The sequence below is a fragment of the Blastomyces gilchristii genome, assembly GCF_000003855.2.
Source record: "Blastomyces gilchristii SLH14081 genomic scaffold supercont1.17, whole genome shotgun sequence".
NCBI classification, from domain to species: domain Eukaryota; kingdom Fungi; phylum Ascomycota; class Eurotiomycetes; order Onygenales; family Ajellomycetaceae; genus Blastomyces; species Blastomyces gilchristii.
This window is the reverse complement of record NW_003101666.1, coordinates 486151-506172: the sequence shown is the minus strand read 5'-3', so window position 1 is coordinate 506172 and position 20022 is coordinate 486151. Positions and strand designations below refer to the sequence as shown.

The 20022-nt window shown below is 43.5% G+C and overlaps 4 protein-coding genes across 4 annotated transcripts; 3 read left to right on the top strand and 1 right to left on the bottom strand.

Annotated features, from left to right (window-relative positions):
- Window positions 1-470: 470 nt before the first annotated feature.
- Window positions 471-9434, bottom strand: BDBG_07034 (acid phosphatase). The gene is made up of 4 exons (XM_031722913.1): window positions 7627-9434; window positions 4067-7547; window positions 3379-3907; window positions 471-3305 (listed from the first exon to the last, which is right to left on the bottom strand). Exons 1-2 carry the CDS (start codon window positions 7773-7775, stop codon window positions 5945-5947), a joined length of 1752 nt encoding a protein of 583 aa, XP_031579939.1. The 5' UTR covers window positions 7776-9434; the 3' UTR covers window positions 471-3305; window positions 3379-3907; window positions 4067-5944.
- Window positions 9435-16311: 6877 nt separating this feature from the next.
- Window positions 16312-17277, top strand: BDBG_07031 (uncharacterized protein; the record flags this gene model as incomplete). Its single annotated transcript, XM_031722912.1, has 3 exons — window positions 16312-16538; window positions 16740-17162; window positions 17238-17277. The coding sequence occupies exons 1-3, from the start codon at window positions 16435-16437 to the stop codon at window positions 17275-17277; spliced, it is 567 nt and encodes a 188-aa protein (XP_031579938.1). The 5' UTR covers window positions 16312-16434.
- Window positions 17278-18452: 1175 nt separating this feature from the next.
- BDBG_17539 (oxidoreductase) lies at window positions 18453-18698 on the top strand (the record flags this gene model as incomplete). The annotated part of the gene is made up of 1 exon (XM_031725234.1): window positions 18453-18698. The coding sequence occupies one exon, from the start codon at window positions 18453-18455 to the stop codon at window positions 18696-18698; it is 246 nt and encodes an 81-aa protein (XP_031579937.1).
- Window positions 18699-18719: 21 nt separating this feature from the next.
- On the top strand, window positions 18720-19386 carry BDBG_17538 (uncharacterized protein; the record flags this gene model as incomplete). Its single annotated transcript, XM_031725233.1, has 2 exons — window positions 18720-18858; window positions 18938-19386. The coding sequence occupies 2 exons, from the start codon at window positions 18720-18722 to the stop codon at window positions 19384-19386; spliced, it is 588 nt and encodes a 195-aa protein (XP_031579936.1).
- Window positions 19387-20022: the final 636 nt, after the last annotated feature.

Genomic DNA, 20022 nt, shown 5'->3' with positions numbered 1-20022 from the left:
TTGCACGATGCTCTCTCTCTCTCTCTCTCTCTCTTTTTTTTTTTTTTTTTTTTTTTTTTTTTTTTTTTCTCCGAACAGATGTGTTTATGAACAACATCACGACATTTGATATCTCTTTTGATGAGGGTCCATCGTCCTCCCTTTAATAATTTCACACAAACGCGCAGCTCCTCATGATAGAGCTGCCGCATAACGTCTGTTGATGGTTATACGCACACTTCAATATAACGTATGCGTATATAAATATACATATATCTATATCTATATATATATGTCTAGCATATCGGGACAATCCCGATCCCTATGGAGTCAAAAGGCCCCACAAAATTCTTTCTCTGCTTTGATGTTGTTTGGCCCATGGTGATTCAACACCATCACATAAAGCCAGGTCATGCTGTATTCTATCAGTGATCTCAACTTCTCATATTTTTGCCAGTTTCGTTCTTGCTTCTCCTTTTAAATAAATGGCGGATATTATATCCCAGTGATTTGAGGACTTTTTGATACCTACAGCAAAAGAAATTAGAAGAGAAACGAATAAAAGAAGATTTTATTAGTGGTTCATCAATCTTAAAAAAGATCAGATTCCTGATTATATATGTCTGGAATATATGGACCAGGGCTCCGCAATTTACTACAAAAACAAATTCAATGCCTATCTTCTGCTGCTGTGCAGGTTGGTCATGGCCAGTTCAGCTGAGGCGGTTTTCAAGAGGACCTCTGTCAGGGAAGAGACAGACAGATTCTAGGCGTTTTTGTTGTTAACAATGACATCTTGAGATCGAGGTCGGGATTTGGATGGCCGTCACTGATGGCGATGGGGCGGGAGATTTTTTTGCCCCTTGGGTTCGTGGAAGCTCTCATACGACCGCTATACCTACCTACTCTTTGCCCGAGAGCTGATGTGATACCTCAGTCCCACCCGTCTGGGAAGCGTAGGGGTTCAAAAGAGTCGGGTGCGTTCATGGTCTTTCGTCTTGCTAGCAGGAAGTCACAGAATTGACGCGTGCGTGTCTGGCGTTGATGACAATGCTGATCGATATCGTGCCTCCCCCCTTCCTCCCTTTCTCCCTTCCTCCCCCGTGGTGGTGTTTGTCTGCCCGGTGAAGTAAATATATTATGATATGGTTAGTAGCTAGGTCGCACATGGCCTTTTCAGGTCCAAAATCGAGGGTTTGAAGGTGGCTGGTTATGTTTGTACGACGATGGTAGCTTTTCTTTCGATGGGCTATCGTTCCATATCTTGGTTTGTTTCTTCGGAGGTATGCTTGCTAACAACCTCTAGGGGATGATGTTGGCAGAAATAACGGGACATGAATTGAAAATGGATGTTCTTAACTAACTATACGCTAGCATGTGCTTTGTATTCTACGAAAAGAGACGCTGTTCCTTCGCCCCACGCCCGCGGTTTAGCTAACTATATACATACACACATACATATGCCAGTGAACAAACCAGAAAACGCCCTGGAAACAGATAATGGCTACCTACCTACCTACCCCTTTTTCCATTTCCGGACTCTCTTACATATTCAACACCGCATCCCATTCAAAACTCAACAACTCATAACCACGCTGTAGCTATTCAGCAGCGTTGCATCTGCATGTCATTCCAGCAAATGCATGCGATGCGCGGATACTGTCAACTCCCTACGCGCTGACACCACAATTGGATATCCGCCTCTTAGCCGCAGCAGGATTCCTTGTATGTTGCTCTCACGGGACTGACGGGGTGGAAATTGAGGGGCCGATCATCGCGCGCAAATTTTTCAACTTGAGAGGTTTGAGGCTAGAGTTGTTGGCGGGGCGGGGTTGATATGAGATGCGGGCCTTCTATGTGATGGTTGCTCTATGGTAAGTTGTTTTTTATAGATCGTGCCCAGATGGGATGATTTAGCTGAGAGTGATGGTGCGCTGTTTTCGCACATTGACACGTACGTAAGGAGATAGGGAGGAGATAATCGGTAACATTTCCTCTTTCAGCATTTAAGAGCCCAATATATCTGTCTGTCTATCTGTCTGTCGATCTCATCGCGATAGTGTTATGTAGACGGCCGGCCCTGCTGTCTTAGGTTTCAGATAATGTTGGTTTCTCTGAGAATCTTCAGCGCCCTTTGGCGCTTCACACGTCTCATTCAGGTGATCTGATTCGCCTTGGGCCACTATGCATTCTTCGTTGTAAAATTGTCGAACTCGGTTGACAGCGTCTTGCGAACTTTTGGATAGAAAGTTTCTATTTCAAAGATTTCCTATGAGCGCGGATTGCATTAAGAGATCTGACAGAGTCAGATGTTGAGCATGGGGTAACATTCACCCCCACTGCTTATTTTTATCTCTGAGCTTTGTGTCGGCTTTTCCGGTTTCCCCGCCAGTTTCTAAGCTATCATTCATGCCTTTCCATCTTCAATATATGGAATGGGATGGATTCGTATAAAATCTATGCGGAGATGGGACTCCCATCTTGAAGAGAGGAAAGTGTGAGTGTCCTCTGCGCAACGGCTTTTGGTTTGACAAACATCTCCTTTCCCCTCACCCCCTCAACAACATTTCGCTGGAAGATTAATATGGGCCATTCTGGCGTTCCAATCATCAAACTGGAGTTCTTACATCTTTGCTCAAAATAGCCATGTATCACACAATTATGGCCAAATCTAGCTGGTGAGAGCTGTGGAAGTGCGGGGTGTGATGGGTTGTCTCGATGTCTATTCCCATGAAGTTGTGCCGAGTGGATATTGGGCAAAGCCACAGATATCAAGAGCACAAAGCGATATTTATATATATATTTTTCTTAGGGCTCTCCAGAGGACGGAATCATATTTCTCCAATAAAACTCCTTAATCCCTTGGGATGGGAGATAACATCCAGCCTGTTTTTTGCGCGTCATTCATCAGAGATCCATAACATGGCATATCATGCAATTGGCTAAGGGCATCTCTCGTGCTCAAGGAGTGTGTGTGTATTGTATTGCGACATGACCTGGTCGGCCAATCTTCTGCGCCAGCCCCCCTCCCTTTTGGTCCGGGGCGAGCTTGGTGGCTCGAATCTGGCAGCTCTCCTCCAGGTGGTTGGAAGACTGTGGTTGGGGTTTCCCAACCATCTGCATGAAGGGTGGGTTGCTATTCTAAACATTTGTGTGGGATCTCCCTGTGTGGGTTGAGTGATTCTGTTCTTCTTTCAGAGCATCCGGGTATGATCTCCTAATGGGTAGGTAGGTAGGATACACCGACGGGTCGGTTCTGTGATGGGATTGATCGATCATCAGTACTGTACGAATTCAATCCCTTTGACTTTCAGTTTGTCCTTCCCCTTCGCCGGAAATTAGAACGGGAATTTCGTTAATGCAAGTATATAAGATGGTGTGGTTCAGATATCAAAATACCTGTGAGCTGAAAAGTATCAAATCTTCTCTCTATACGGAGTAGCTGATTTAGAGCCGTATGTTCCCTAGTCAAAACTAGAAATCACAGCTGAGTATAGAATATCATATTTAAACCGTTGTGCATCGTCAGTCTCCTTACCCTCACCCAGATGCTTTAGAACCTTGCTCGTGAGGCACAGGAGTTTTCATACATCCTGTTTATCTGATTTTCATGGTGCTTCTCAATTCCTGGCTAAATTTTCAAACAAACATGACGGCGTATTGGTCAAGGCTTTTTCTGAAAATGGTGAGCTTGAAATTCGCCGGGTATGAAAAATCTCAATCCCTGACCAAAAGATTTTCAGGCATCTGTTTCGTTCCGCCGTTTTCATTCTCCTGAGAATGAATATTCAGAGGGGTCATTGTGGTTTTCAAAGCTGACATATTATTGAGGAAGGGGAGGAACAAGAAAAGGAGGCCGAGCATAAAAGTTTTTATTTGTTTTTCTGACTTCTTTTGAACTACTCTTTTACTTTCTCTTTTAATGTCCCTGTTTAAATGAGTTAGCAATCTCCGCTAGATCAAGGGCTTCTTTTTTCCACACAAGGTCTCCCCGGCTGAGTTCTCCGGGAGGTATCGCATAACAAGTTTGAAGGGTGAGCGGAGCTTTTCGGAAAACTTGCCATAAACTAGCAACTTTGCCACGTACCATGGGGGATAGTTGGGCATGATGGGCAGAGGTGAAGGTGTATAGGGACCCTCTCCGCGCCACTCCCAATTCCCGCGACATCAGGCGCCTTGGTAAGATGCACTGAGCAAGAATATCAACAGCATCGTCCAGGGGAAGACGGAAAAAAAAATCCCGCCGCGAAGCCTAACTTAGTTGCTGAACTTAGACGCTGAAGGGGGGCGCGTTTTGAAAAGGTTGTTTCGTAGCGATAGCGCCTGGTTTTTGCTGGAAAGTTTCTTTTCTTTTTTTCCTTTTTTCCTTTTTGCTTTTCTTTTTTGCAAAAAAAATCCCCTTTCCAACGGCTTCCAGAATGGAAGGTGATTAGAACATTCTCTGCACAACGCCCCGTTGGAATCAAAACTCTGACTGACGCAAGCAACTGAGGCCCCCACTTAACTGACCTTCTTCTTCTTCGGACATATCTGCGGACATGTGGTTGGAGGTTGGCTCGCTTGAAATTGCTGGATATTTATATCCTATTTATGGATGAGGGGAGATAAATGTTTGGCCCCTTTACGTAGAATTCATTCTGCAGAAAGTAGTCCCACTTACAGCATAGCATGTCTGGCTCATGCTATCCACAGCTCCTCCCCTCCTCCCACGTGGCAGGTTAGGAATCTTTTTCTAGGGAAAAGTCAAAAAGGCTCGCTAGTTGGAAGATTAAGGTTAATTTGATGAAATCTCGATTTCCGCGCCCTGCTCCGTCTGACAAGGAAAATCGGATGTTGATACGCGGGATCCGAGATAGCCTACATCCAGGTACTCCTCATCCATGGATTTAACAGCGTGGATGTCCGTGGGACACAGGCTACGACTGGGTCTGGGTCGGTTCAGGCACTGTACCTAGGTAATAATAATGATGATGATTGCGTCGGCGTCGATCCTCGGATTTGCTTTATCATTTTTGAGTTATCTTCAGAACCAAGATCCAGAAAACTAAAGTCAGAGAAAGTGGGTTTGGTGTTTTGATTGGTTCGATTTCAGCCGGAAATATTTGGGAAGAGGTTTCCAGCTCTGCCTGCTTGCTTCCTTTTTCTGGGGTGAGAATATCGGCCCTTTGCGCCTGCTAGTAATAATACATACAATCTCTATAAGCTGATAAGCGAGGAGGGGGGGGGGGGTGGAGATTTGGAGGGATTCCCTTGCCACGCTGTGCTTAAACAGGGATTTCGCTTTACATGCAAACGAGAATGGGGACAGAAATCCATTCCACCCGAAGCTTATTTCGCCCAGGTCTGGCATAAGACGCTGGTGGCTTGAGGGGCTGAAAAAGGCCTGAACTGTTAGGTTTAAGAACCAGTGTATGTAAGGTATTGTGGTTATATGTGTACGTATATACAACTGAAATGGGGGTGCCTGCCTAACGAATCCAGTTAGGTATAAAAATTCGAGGAGGTTCAATGTCGAAATCGGTCGGATATATAGGAAGGGGGCGCATTCAAAAGAGCAAAGTCAAAAAGGGAGAGGAAAAGAGTAGATATAAGACAAAATTTCGAAGGGAGGGGTGAACATTATAAGAAAACAACATATAGGTATCCAAGAAGAAGAAAAAAAGGTTACAGCAAGAAAGAAAACAAGCCCCCTAACAAAAAAAAGGGCTCCCTTAATTTCCCAAAAATACTTTTTCCCGCCCATATCCAATTCATGAAGAGAGGGGGAAGAAAGGAAAAAAGAAAAGAAAGAGATTTTCATCGCCCCCAAAACAGAAAGTGTGAACGGCAGTTTAACAAACTTCATGAGAAGATCCTAACCAGGGAAAGTGAAACAGATAGAATGATGGGAGCTATATCAAACGTGCTCGTGGATCCCAATAAAAAAGGCGTCTATGGAAAGGCGGCGTATGTAGCTATGTATGCTTTAGCTCCCCTCGACGAAATATGTCCTACTCCGACTCCTTGCGGCGATCGCCTTGGGGTCATCCGGTAAGTGGGTATGATGGACAACGTGAGGTCGATAAACTGCATCAACAGGGGCTTGCCAGTCATCCAAACCGAGCGGGAAGTACTCGTAGAGAAAATCTGCAGTTTCATTGGGATTGAGTATCTGTGATGCTAGGAGGGGCAGCTGATGTTGGTGCTGCGTTTGGTTTAGAGTGGGCATATTGCCTGAGGAATTGTGATTGTTGTGGGCTAGAGGTTGACGATTTGGTGGCGCTGTGGAAATCTTCTGCAGCTTCCCTGAAGGTGACCCGTCACTGTCCCGCTGTCTATGGTTGTTTACGTTTGTAGCCATTGGCATGACGGGGGGTGTGCCATTTGAATCCCCCACAGAATTTCCTGGGCTTGACCCCTCATCAATGAATGAAAGGCTGATGGGACGTGCCGTGGCACTGATTCGCCGTCTTTTTTCACGATGTTGAGATACCTCTGGACTGGAGTTCGCATAAGAATTCGCTGCATCGTTTACACTGGAGTTGGTAAAAGTGGATGTGGGGAGAGGAGCGGAAGGGCCACTTGAGGCCTGCGTCCATTCCGGATATGATGATGATGGGAGTTGCTGTTTCTTGGCGTCTTGATCCTGAGGAGATTTGCTCCGTTTTGTTGCTGTTCCAGAGGCCTCGCTTGTCGACGCCCGGTTGGCGTTTGCCTGGGCATGTTTTCGTGAGGATGCAGCACTCCCGCTAAGAGGAAGATCCTTTCGCGACTGGAAATTCCTTGGGCTACGACCGCGCACGATCACAGGTCCAGAATGCGCCTCACAGATTGAAATTTTATCGCCTGTTGACAATGTTGCGACAATCTTCAATCTCACGACAAAGTGTTGTTGTAATTCCTTCCGCCGGCCATTATTCGCTGTAGCGATGCGAAACTGCAGCCGTTTCCACGCAATCGAGAAAGTGGCATAATCCGAATCGATATCCTGACCTGCCATGATATCCAAAGGAATTGAAGGGGGTTCCTTTTCCGTCTTGTCCTCTGGTTGACCTGTAGCGTTGGCAGCAGGTGTTTTCCAGGGAACGGAAATAATCTTCACGGGATTACCCTCCACTGATTCAGTCGCCGAGACTCTGAGCTCCTGCGCAAGGATGGGGATGCGATCGCCCTGCTCCGTCATGATATATCTCATTGTACGTGGTAGTGTCACTGAGCCTGTGATTTGGAAAAGATTTCGTCTGTAGCAAGTTAATTCCGCCATCGGGGGCGGTCCACTTGGTTTGGTCGTTGGTGAAGTCGTCCACGGCGATTCCGCAAGGAAAAACATGCCATGAAGCTGGGCAGCCATTGATATGGAAGTTCGCCGTAGTGAGTAATCTAGCAAAGTAAAATTGTACATGGGTATAGAAAAGCTGAGCAGCTTATGGTTATGGTCGATGGAGGAGTCTTGTTGAAGTTGCTGGTCGGACGGGAGGGTTTCGAAGGGGGGCATCATTTCTGGGAAAGGGTCGTCGAAGTGAGTATTAGAGAAGCGCCGTATAGAGTGAGCTGGAAGTTGAGGTTGCGCAAAGCCAATGTCGTCACCGCTATGCAAGTACGGACTGGTTAGTCAAAGGCGCAAGCAGGGATGGGAGATAGGGATACTGTAAACGGGACAGACAATACCTAACAAATGTCTCATGGTCATAAGTTGAATGGGAGTCTGGAATATCTAGTGAAGGCATGGCATTGAGATAGTCGGTATTTTGCATATTGGCCATAGACAGCGGGCTGCCTAGGTATGGAATGGCGGTCATGGTGTCGAAACTCTCCATTATTGGGGAGGAGGTGGAAGAGATAGATAGATAAGGCGGTACGGAAGTCGCAAAACAGCGACGGGCAAATCCAACGATGTTATCTATCTGGTAACTGCAGGAGTCGAGAAATCAAACCTGCAGCCACAGTGAATATGCTGAGGGTGGAATGGGCGTAAAATGCCACAGAAAAGATACCCAAGCGAAAGCGAGAGTGGAGCGAGTCGGAGAGGACGAGCAAAGTTTTGAAGCGGCCTAGAGGCGCGGAACGAAGATATTTCTTCCTCTTGCCAGGGGGAGCGTCGTCTCCAAGAACCCGAGTCTTGTCAAGCAACTTGACAACTTGATAATTCTCCTCTGAGAGTCGAGGAGGGTCGAGGAGTGTCGGTAGTAAGGGGGGTGTGGGGGGGGAAAGAGGTGAGGAGAATGCTGCGGGAGAAACGAAGCAATAATAATTAATAATAATGGCGAGGTGAGAGGGTTGGGGTGAGGCGGTTGGTTGGTTTAAGGTGATGTGATGAGGTTTGTGGTTTTGGTTTGTATGTGGGGATGCGCTGGGGAAATCGCTGGGGGAAATCGCTGGGGGGAATCGCTCCTTTGCTGGTGGGCGGCGTGGGCGGCGTGGGGAAAAAAAAAAAAAAAAAAGCGCGGGGGGTGTCCGACCAACTCGGCGGATCCAAGCACCGGGAAAACAGGAATACGCTGCGTAAGTCTGCGTAAGTCTGGAGTTAAATTGACGACTGGGAAGACCTGTTATGCAATAATTATTATTATTGACTTTGGTCTGTCGCTCTTCTGATTTTGACCTCGTCCTGAGCCATTGGTTAACGCTGATGTTTTATACAGAAGAAGACCCCGAGGGAAGATAGCGAAGCAAACAACACTAGGAAGAAGAGAGAGGAAACAGAAAGTGCCAATCAATAATAATAATAAGAAGAAGAAGAAGAAGAATTAAATCCGACGGATATGGAGGTATTTGCCCCTCCCTCCTCACCTCACACTCTCTAGGCGCGCCTCTTTAGTGCGATACGAAGCCTGATACACAGCAGCAGCTAGCTCCGCCGCCCATCCAGCTAGAGGCAGTTGAGAAGTTTCCAGGCATGTAAGCTCCGGCCTCCTCCAACCGAAGCGAAAAGCCCAGTTGACACTCCGCAGATCAAACAGTGGGGGGGAACTGTGTTTACGGATGCATGCAGTTTTGTACTGCGTAGGGAGGTCATGATCTTTCCGCCCGGCTGTTACGGTGTATTGCCTGATATCTCGATACCAGATATTCAAATCGATGCTTGATGGCGACATCCATGTGTCTCATCCTAGCCAGTGCTTGCTGACAGCCTACGACCGCCGGGGCAGATTGGCACCACTTAAAACGGCTTAACGGACCCCACTAAGACCGCACGATTTAAACACCCCGACAAATTACTCTCATTATCCCCGGATTACTTGCTTCCTGGAATCATATGCGAAGGACCCATGGACGCGATGTTTGGAACAACATTTCATGATTCGTCCTCATCAAAGCATCCAGTTGTTGCGGCTCAGGATAGGGGCCCAAAGTCAGGTGGGATGGATACCCCCATATCCGTTTAGCGGTAACTACGGAGTAACTACTCCGTACTTGTACTTTGCTCTGGTATTTGTGCTGTATCGCCCTTGCAAAAAAAGACGGGTTGAATGAAGACGACTTCATTCAGGCTTAGCTCGTGGCTGCCCCGAGGTTTGGTGGACCCTTCCCGCGCCCATCGCCCATTTCTCCGGCAGTTTGTGGCGACTAGCTTACTGAAAGACCAAGTTGGCGTCTGCAGTAACTCTGATGCAAGAAATGAGAAAAAGAAAAACAACGCGCGCCATTTCGAACCAGGAAACCAGGAGCCGAAAGTCAAAAATATGTGGCCTGAACCAAGATAAACATTACTGCGTATGTACGAGAATGGCCAAAAATAGATTGCTTTAAATCGGTCAAGATTCTGTCAGCATCGACCAAAAGTGATAACAATAATAATACCCCGTGATAAGCTGGCTTCTTGAATCATGAGCTCTACATCCTGCATTAGGCGGACCCCATGTTGTGCTTCTTCTTGCAATGTATCTCTGCTGTCTCGACTACGCTAAGCCCCGGAGATGGGTTAGACTCGCTAACTTCTCCCTATCTCAACCTGGCTGGGCGCCAAGTCCGGGCTCGTCCGCTCCTTGCAATTTGCAAAGGCATCGGCGTCACTCTTGAGCTTATAAGATGCACAATGCTTGTCTGTACGGCCGTTTGCTTCGAGATGAGATTATATCATCTATACTATAGGCTTGCTTGCCCTGCGCTCAAATCTCTACACCCCAGAAAATGCTTTTGTTTTGCCATAGATAATGCCTATTGTTCTCCCAGTCTGCCTAATATTCATTAGTGGCCGTTTTCCGCCCAGACAGGCACAAGAATTCCAGCGCCTGCCAGTTTCTTTAATGCCAACGGCGTCCTGCTCTTCATGATTTCGATGATGTATCAAAATATGTCACGCAGAGCTAACAAATAATAAGCTCTGCTCGAAAGGTACAGCATACCTGTCCCTACTCCTATTGGTTGCTTATAGTCGGCAATCCCCGCCCCTCACTCACTCCCTCCCTCGATGAACCCACTTCGCCTCGTCCTCCTGTCTGTCAGGACTCAGGAGCTGCACCAAATTGGAGAGATGGGGCAACCTCCACAGTCTCCACCCAATAAGCGGAATAATAGAATTCGCGCGGTGAAATTCCAATGGGAAAGCTCAAGGGCCAGCATCAGCTGCGAGAATCCCTAACAGATACCCAGCAAAAAGGTCCGATACCATTTCTTCGCTTTTTATCAATCCAAATTCTTGGAGGGAAGCAATGAGGAACGCTGATAACTCGAATACAGTGCACACCCAAAGATATGCGGAGGACATTGATTCAGGACGCTTATTAAACTTTTTTTTTTTTGTTCTTGCCCACCCACCCCTTCCTATGAAGGATGAAGTTCATCTCCACAAACGCTAATGGAAAAATCACCCGATACTAGTCGGAACGACAGGTTTACTGACTAGTTCCTTGGAAAGTCCCAAGACTAAAGAACGAGAGATGCATGCATGCTGTTGATGCCCGACGGGAGGTCAGGGAAAAATAGGATGTGCGTTCACATCACGAAGACGAAGACCGATGGGGAAAGTTTCCATCACGAGTGCATGGACTCTTTTGTTAAGCGAGGAATACTTTCTCGTTGCTAAAGGTTAAAAACAGAACGAATGCGAAAGAAGCAATGGAGAAGCAAAAATCGGACGGACAAAAAGAAACAAGAGTCAGGCCGAGTCCGACGCTGTTTTATCTCGCTAAAATCAGGTAAAACTGACCAGCCGGGGGTTGGAGATGCAATCCTTCTAATTGGAGCAACATAGTGGAAACTCCTCTTTTGTCCTTGTCTTGGACCCTGAGCACATGCCGTGAAGGGCAATTATGCAGCAATCAACGGTGGAGAGGACCTCTTAATGAAATGAAAGGACCAGGCAAAAAAACAAATTTGGGACCTAACATGCATGAATTATTTCTTTCCTTTTCAGCCTTTCCTTTTTTGATAATCGACCAGTTAACTTATTTCCTTTTGGTTTTATTTTTTCCTTCATCACCCCAATTTTGAGGATTCGCTGCTTTCGTGGTGATCCCCACGATAGGCGAAGTATTTTTTCCCTTCGACCGGAATGTATACATTCCCATGGGTCTAAGCAACGAATCAGGTCAAGTGACCGTTGAATAACCCCTCTCCTATTTTCTGATCGTCCAGATACAAGTAGTACTATATAAGTTAACTACATGTGTTGTGTGACATGTGGCTGCGGGTGCTGTTTTTCTTTTCTTTTTCTTTGCACAATGGAATCTTCTCACCCGTTTCCATACGTCGTTCTAACCCCAAAACTAAAAATAAAGTAGGAAAGGCAAAACCTGCCAAATTAGCTATCTTGACATGATTATTTATTGCTGTTCAAGGGTGCGGTTATGTTCGGCACCCGCGGGGGGTAAGCTGATATAACTCCAACGACCGACGAGGTTTTCCATTTTTCCTCAATTTCGATCGCTGACAGCTCCGATTGTTCGAGAACAAAAAGGGTGGCTTGATCAATGACGGGGAACCTCATGCTTAGGGAGGCGGGTGGACCTGGAGATCAATCACGATTCACAGGCTCAAGTTAACACGGGGAAATTAGGTTTGTTTTACGATGTCCTGTCCTGTGCAAGGGCTAAACCCAAAATGAACCATGTAGTTACTGTACAAATACGAGCACACACCCAACCGAAGGAGGCAAATTCATGCTGATATTATGGAGGAAGAAAGATGGACTTCTCCGGAGATGTTGAGTTCTGCTTTCTCATTTCGATCCTTGACCGACCATTATTGGTGTCTTTGTTGTTCTCAGGGGTGCAAGCTGAAATTTTGTTCGGGCGTAATATATCACTCATCCCCCAACTCACTTGTGCTCTCCTCTCTCTACACTGTACAGTACAGCATGAGGTCAACCGGCCACTTGAAGTATAAACTACAAACTTACTTTCATTCCCCTCGGGAAACTCACTCGGTTGTCCATTTCCCGTCGGAAAGAGCTTGGCCGTGCATCTTCTAGGAGATAAAACGGGCTAGCCCTTCTCCTGACGTTGGAAAGTTTCTTACTTGTGTAGATAAGAGGAGGTTCAAAGATGTTCCGGCCATTGTGTAAAAAAGCAATTAGTTCCTTTGTTTAGTGACTTTCTCAACAACAATGATAACTAGTTACTCTGTACTGTACCCAGCATTCTAGTTCGCTGATAGGAAGAATCTTAGTCTGTCACAGCTAATTTAACTTCAAAACTTTCCATCTTTTTACAATTACCCTGATTGAAAGTATTCTATGAAAATGGAAATGGAAAAGATGAAAGAGAGAACTGAAAGCTGATATTGAATCAGTGCTTGTATTTTGACAAATCTTATACTGCTTGCGGTGTCCATGCCTTTAATGTAAACAACAACTTTTAACTGCTGTTAACTAATATCAATTGTTTTCAGTAACCTAGGTTCTTAAATAAATAACTAGGCTCTCCTGGTAATCGGAAGCGGTACAATGATGATGAACTCATACCCTGGTTGCGTGCAGCTCAACAACCCGGGGTACTTCTAGTGTATGATGTTTAACATTTTACCATGGTATACAAATAAACTCAATAATATTGCAATTTAATATCAACATTTTTAAAAAAAAAAAAAAGTTGGGATTCCCTAATTTTGGTGCTCGACATATACCTCTGCAAATAATTGCCCCGTTCTGGTTACGTAGCTCAAGCGCCAGCAAATATCTATACAGAATACTCGTTGACGAGGAACGATATGGAAGGATCGTAGCTAAGGTTTAAACGCGGGTGGGTACTGTACTGGTCTTTTTTCCGGGGTAGTCGGTACGGAAACGTTGGAGGGAGGATACACAGGTTTGCGCCGGGTGTCGGAGCATACCATACCATCGCCTTGAGACGACACGGGGTTCATGATAAATGAAAAGCGGTGTGTTGATGCGTACACGGGCCAAGTGAATTTGCACTACATTACATGTGAATCTTCGATCCTGTGAACGTAGCGCCATGACGACTAGATTCCACTGCATGGAAAACAAATGCAGGGACATGTTGGCGGATCAGAGGGGAGTCGAGAAAATCTCATTTTATCAAATCCATTCATGTTGGTATTCCAAGTTGAGTAAATTTTCTCAACTTCACGCTCTAGGATACGCTCAGATTTCACAAAGCGCGGGAAGTTGGAAGCGCTGAGGTTTTTCCTGTCGTTATTTTGGGCTCTGTGGACTTTCTATTCCTTGGAACGTTCGTTTATGTTCGTCCTAACGATTCAAGCGGTATGGTATTGGAAGTTGTGATGTTCCTGTGGCTTCGCGCTATGGTGAAGGGTTTGAAATCTACTGTCTATGAGGTAACGTGATCAACCACCCAACGCCCGCTTACACCCAACGCCCGCTTACACCCAACGCCCGCCATTTTGCTATCACAATAATGAAATATTTTCATCAATATCTCAACAATGCAATTAGATTTTAAGGTGATATATTATATAATGAAAATATATATAGAAAATTACATATAAAAATATACAGCTAATTCTGTAGATATTTATTAGACTTAATAACTTACTCAGAATATGAAATCTTGAATAAAGACAGATTTAGTGAGTAAGTAGTTATTAAATCAGTAGAGATTATAATATTATTAGATTTCTCTGACAGTGAATTCATAAGCACTCTGACAGGGCTCTGAAAACATAATTTAGTTACTTTTTATAAAATTAAGAATCTACTTTTCTGATTAGAAAGATGATTTTTAAATTCTTTAATTTTTTTCTAATTTAATTATAATTACTATTGTATAGTAGCTTATTCTTTTTTCTCTTTTTACTCTTAAGTCTTTCTTATATCTTTAAGCTTCTTTTCAATCTACTGTTAAGTAACTCTTATAGTTTTATTTATATCTTTTTATTACTTTATTATCTAATAAGTTATTTCTTACTTTATTCTCTTCTTTATAATATCTATCTTCTTCTGTTTCTTAAAAATAGTATATTATAACTTAGTATTCTTCTTATAAGTCTATTTATTCTTTTTAATAGCTTCAGAAGTGATTATTTTCTTATATATAATTTATATCTTTACTAGTAAAAAGAACTGTATTAATAATAAATTTAAAGAATTTAATAATCTTATTACTTTATTATACTTATAATATCTTCTCTTTTAATTAAGAGCTTACTGTAGCTATCTATTCTCTATTAGAAGAATCTTTTTTTCAAGAGTAAGATTTTTCTCTATATAGATTATCTGATTGAAATTACTAGATATTTAATATTATTACTATTTAACTTACTTTATTAATTTCTATATATTAATAATAGAAGTAGAGATTCTTAATTAATATTATATATCTAAGAGAATATAAGATTACATTACAAGTTTTTTAAGAACTTATTTTCTAAATTAAATAAATATAGATTAGTAGTAGTAAATATAAATATAATATTTAAAAATATAACTACTTTCTTTTATATAGTATTAAATAGTTATTAAAAAGATCTCTTTATAGTGTATATAAATCTTATTTCAGTTCTTATTTATTTATTCAGTAAATTAAAGTATAATTTACTTAATAATTTAAATATTTCAATATCTAGTAACTGTAATCAGTGTGTAGAATAAGAAGAAAAGATAGTAAATAAAATTTAATAATAATCTATATAATTAATAAATATTATATTAATATAAAAGAAGTAACTATTTAATATAAAAAGTTTATATTTATATTTTTTTTTATAAGAGATTTAAAGATCTTCTTTAATTATATTAATTTATATTTATTATTACTTTATTTATTTACTAAAGTAATAAAGTAAATTTAATTCTTTTTATTATTAAAATTCTTCAGTTAAGTATCTTATATATCTCTTAATTCTTCTTAATATATAAGAGTAGATGAGAGTGAAGTTTTATCTATATAAATTAAAATAAATAGTATTATAAATTCTTGACTATTATTCTAACTAATATCTATTATATAATCTGATTTAAATGAAGTAATTAATATAATATATTTAAGAGTATGAATAAGTTTTAATAGAAATTCTTTCTTATTAAAGTTATAAATATTTATAGATTTAATATTATATTAAGTGATTTTTATCTATAGCTATAAATTAATTAGTAAGAAGTAAAAAATCAGTAGAAGAAAGAAATCTATTATAAGATTAAAATAATACTTAAAATATATTAAATTATTTACAATCTTGTATTTTTAATTGATATTTCAAAGATAGAGTAACTTGATTATATTTTTATAGTACTAGTGAAATTGTGATATTTAGTTAATTTTAATAGATGCTTTTAGAATCTCAATAATGAGATTATAAAGGATTTGAGATGTATAAGATAACTATGATCTATTAATTAATTGATATGAAAAAGAAGCTGTTCTTCTTATAAATCTGTGAGATTTTTACAGTGAATAAAGCTTGCTTTCTTTCTTGATATTTGAACATCTCTATACTGCTGTGATAATATATATTAACTGATTTCATATTTTTTAGCAGCCTCAGTGTAATTAGGGATCAATTGTGCATTCAAAATCATCAATTACTGCTTATATAACTGCTTCATGATGCATGTTGTGGGTGTTTGAAGATGGATGAAAAAATGAAGATTGGGCGGGCGTTGGGTGTACACGGGCCGCGGGCGTTGGGTGGTTGATTACATTACATTAGTTCTTTTTTTTAGAGAATAACACCGGGAGAGCTTCACTGACACCAATAGCATCGCGAGAGGAAGCGGAAAGGTAGCGTAGGCGCCCTAGCAGTAATTGTATTTGATAGGCTGTTCTTCCGAATGCAAGACTAGTTTGCATTGTGTAAACGCAACCTGACCGGAATCTCCCCGCATGAGGCGTGAAGCGACACGGGGTTGTCGTACCTTCTTGTTGGTTTGAACATCAGGTCATTTCTCTGCATATTTTCCTGATCTTCACCAGGGCAAGATGCTAGAATTACCATGTTCAGTACGCTGCCTAGAAGTTAGTTCTCTTCTCATCCCCTTGGCATCTATCCCTGCACTTAATAGTCCGCTTCTTCCTTGCGAGCTGCCCTCTTCTAACAAAATCAGGCACGTTACCGATGTCCAGAAGTTCATCATCGTATAATTCCGCGCTTGGTGTTGCCTTCAATAACCGAGAGTGGATAGCATATCCAGGCTCCAGCACGAGTAAATTTTACGGAAGGTCAGCTGTCTGCAAGTCTTGAGAACCGTGTGCCCATGTGGCGATCCAGAACAAAACAGAACAGGGGTCGGTCTGGCTAGTCGTGTCCGCGGGGAAAGACAGGTACCCCAGCATGTTCCCTCCATTGCCGTTCACAGAGATGCGCTTACAGGCATAATTCTCAACACGCGTCAAAGCTGATATTAATGTTTGTCATTGCAGTCTGCCTGGCATGAGAAGAGAAAGAGAGGGGAAGCAAGCACTGCTGGTTCCCAGCCTGTCAAAAAATGTCTCCTCACAAATTCCATTCCGCCTTTACAAACAACCTTCTCGTGAATCGCTAGAGCCCGTGCTGTCTGAGTGCTCTTGCGCTGTCACAATTCTCTCCCCTGATTGTCAAGCCAGGGTGTCAGATTCACGTGTTATCGGGTTTTTGGAACTTGCATCCAACAACAGTCTGAAGACAAAAGGTGAAGAGAGGAGGACCAAAAAAGGTAAAAGAGATCATGGCACCCGCTTCGACATTGCCGAAATATTGGCGGCCATTCATGACTATTTCCAGATCAAAGCCTCGTTTCCTCAGCGAGTCTCAGGGGTATGTTATCAAGGCTACCCTGCAATCACGGCCTCGACGAGAAGGACTAAGTAACCCTTACCTAAACTTTCATCGCCCAACAGCTCGGTTGATTTTGTCTGTCTAACTAACCAATCTGGCTGCAGACCCGAGTCAGATCATCGTTCGCGTCAGACATTGCGTTAGCCGCCAGCTGGACAGGCTGGCAGTGAATATTGGACGATTGATCCCTTCTCGAACAAGGTGACGAGGGCTTGATTGTTAGAAAAAGTCATTTTACGAGCTCCCAATTTACCAGAGTAACTCGTAGCAAATACTGGGAGAAGTTGTTGACTGGTGGTTTGTTGCTCCTCGATACAGGAAGGTCAAATCACTTTCTATCCAACCAGAGAGGACATTTTCAGCTGGCAACCACTTTGACATCATCGTTCAACAATGTTAAATATATCGATTAAGCTGAGCTTTGAGAGTCTTTCCCCTTCTCACAGGAAGCTTTAATCGATTTTATGCGGAAATGAGAGTCACATGGTGAGTGACGCAAAAAAGGAAAGAAAATTCGCTTTTCAAACTAACGGGAGGACACGAGGAAGCGGAGATATCATACACGCTCTTAAGTGCGCCTGCTGGCGCGGAAAGATTTCTGGATCCTCAGTTGGCACTTCAGAGGTATGGGTGCGCTACCATTGGCAACTGACCGAAACCGGAATTACTTATTAGCTTGCTAGAACTGAGATCCGCCGTTTAGTTCTGCGGACGTCCGTACGCTGCCAACCAGACATGCAGCAATTAGCTCCGTCTTCATCGAGCTTATCGGAATAAGTGACGAAGGCTGTGAGTTTCATATTGGCGGGAGCTAACTGGCCCGAGCGGTTATAAGAGTATCTGCCTGTTCGCTATCGCCGACGTTGGCTCCTTGGCGCATTTCCAATGTCGACGCGACCGTCCAGCGGAGCCCGAAAGACCTCATTAGATAGCGTTCCTGTTTGCTCATTCCACTGACTCGCGCGCGAACACCGAGATCTTGTATGCCCCAGGATACTGGAGCCACTGTCGGCAGTCGAGAGACTGTAAGTGATGCGTCCTGGTCAAGCAGGGCAATGGCCGCGCGGGACTTATAAAAGCAACTATCATTAAGTAGTCATGAACGATCCATGATATCTCCAGGGGAGGCCAAAAGTTATCTCTATCCGGCATTAGTACCGGACACTAATAAAAATGACATGGTGAGTGAGGGTTGATTGCAGCCTAAAGTCATTTGGCAGGATCAAAGGCTTCGATTCCGTCTTGAAGGAATTCATTGACCAGTCCATCTATGAACAATTTATCTGATTCAGATCCCCTCGCAACTATTTCTCTACACAATGTCTCGATATGCCGCAGTTCATGCGAACCCTCAAGGAGTTGGCGACTCACGCCCAACGGCCCTACAAATCGTTGAAGATGAAAACATGGCAGGCAGGCTTGATAGAAAGGTAGTTGTAATCACGGGTGTTTCGTCTGGCCTTGGTGTTGAAACCGTTCGTGCAATGGCAGCAACAGGAGCAACTCTCTACCTCCCTACAAGAGATTTGGGCAAAGAGAAAACGGCTCTCGGTGATATATTTTAACCCCGATATAACCCCGATACAATGCAGCTAGTCGTGATGGACCAGGCCTCATTGGAGAGAGTCCGCAATGCACCAAAGTCGATCCTGGCAAAGACAGACAGGGTGAACATTCTTATCAACGACGCCGGCATCATGGCGGTGCCAGATCTCCAAACTCACGGTTGACAGCTACGAATCTCAATTCGCTACCAACCACTTGTCTCATTTCCTCTTTCAATTGTTGAAATCTGCGATACTAGCTGGAACTAGCCCAGAATTCCAGTCTCGCGTGGTCAGCTTGGCATCTTCGGGACACAGGCTAGGCGGTATCGACCCTTCCAACAACTGGCACTATCAGAAAGGGGATTACAACCCGTCCCTCGCATACGCGCAATCCAAAACGGCGAACATATACATGGCCAATGAAATTGAACGTTGTTTCGGATCGCTGGGGCTGCATGCAACGAACGTTCATCCGGGTGGGATCGCCACTGGGCTGGGACGACACCTTCCTGCAGAGTACCTGCAAAATTTGTATCAGAACCAAGGTTTGATCAAAATCTTCAAAAGCCTGGAGCAAGGTGCTGCTACCTCCATTTGGGCTGCGACTGGTAAGGAATGGGAGGGTAGGGGTGGGAGATACCTGTCTGATTGTTCCGAAGCGATGCCCGGGAGGATGATATGGATTCGTGGAGTGCAACAGCTATGAGCTACACATACAGTCCTGAAAATGAAGCAAGGCTATGGAAAGATTCGTTGCATATGGTAGGCTTATCGGATGATGTGTGAAGCAAAGCACAAAAGGCTTCCCTTCTTCGGTAGATAGGAGCGAGTGCTTTGTAAAAAATATTTGCACCGATGACAAAGGTTACCATTGACGGGTAACTAATAGATAGTGGGCTCCTGAAATATGATTCCCAGCCTCTGGGGAAAAGCATGGCTGCTTTTGGTTTCCCTATTTTCCTTCCGAACATGTTTCAAATTTATCTTATCCCCTCGTGCAGCGTCAATGAGATAGTTGAGAATTTGGTCGGTACAACGATGAAAGTGGTTTTAAGTTGGCATCCATCTACCCTCCCGAAACGCATATAGGCATGAACAGCCAATAAACCCGTTCCAGGCAGCGGTGAGTCAGACATTGACAACGCGTATTTCCCACCCATCTGGACGGCAGACACAATAAAGGACAAGTACCACGTAGTCAGAGCGGCAGCAATCTTGATCGTGGGGTAGCCGCCGGTAAATTTTTAGTGGTTCAACTGCGCCCAATTGACCCCAATTTTACTAGATGACGTCCATGGAAGTGGACGCTAACAGGGTTTTCCATCCATGTTCAAATCGTCGG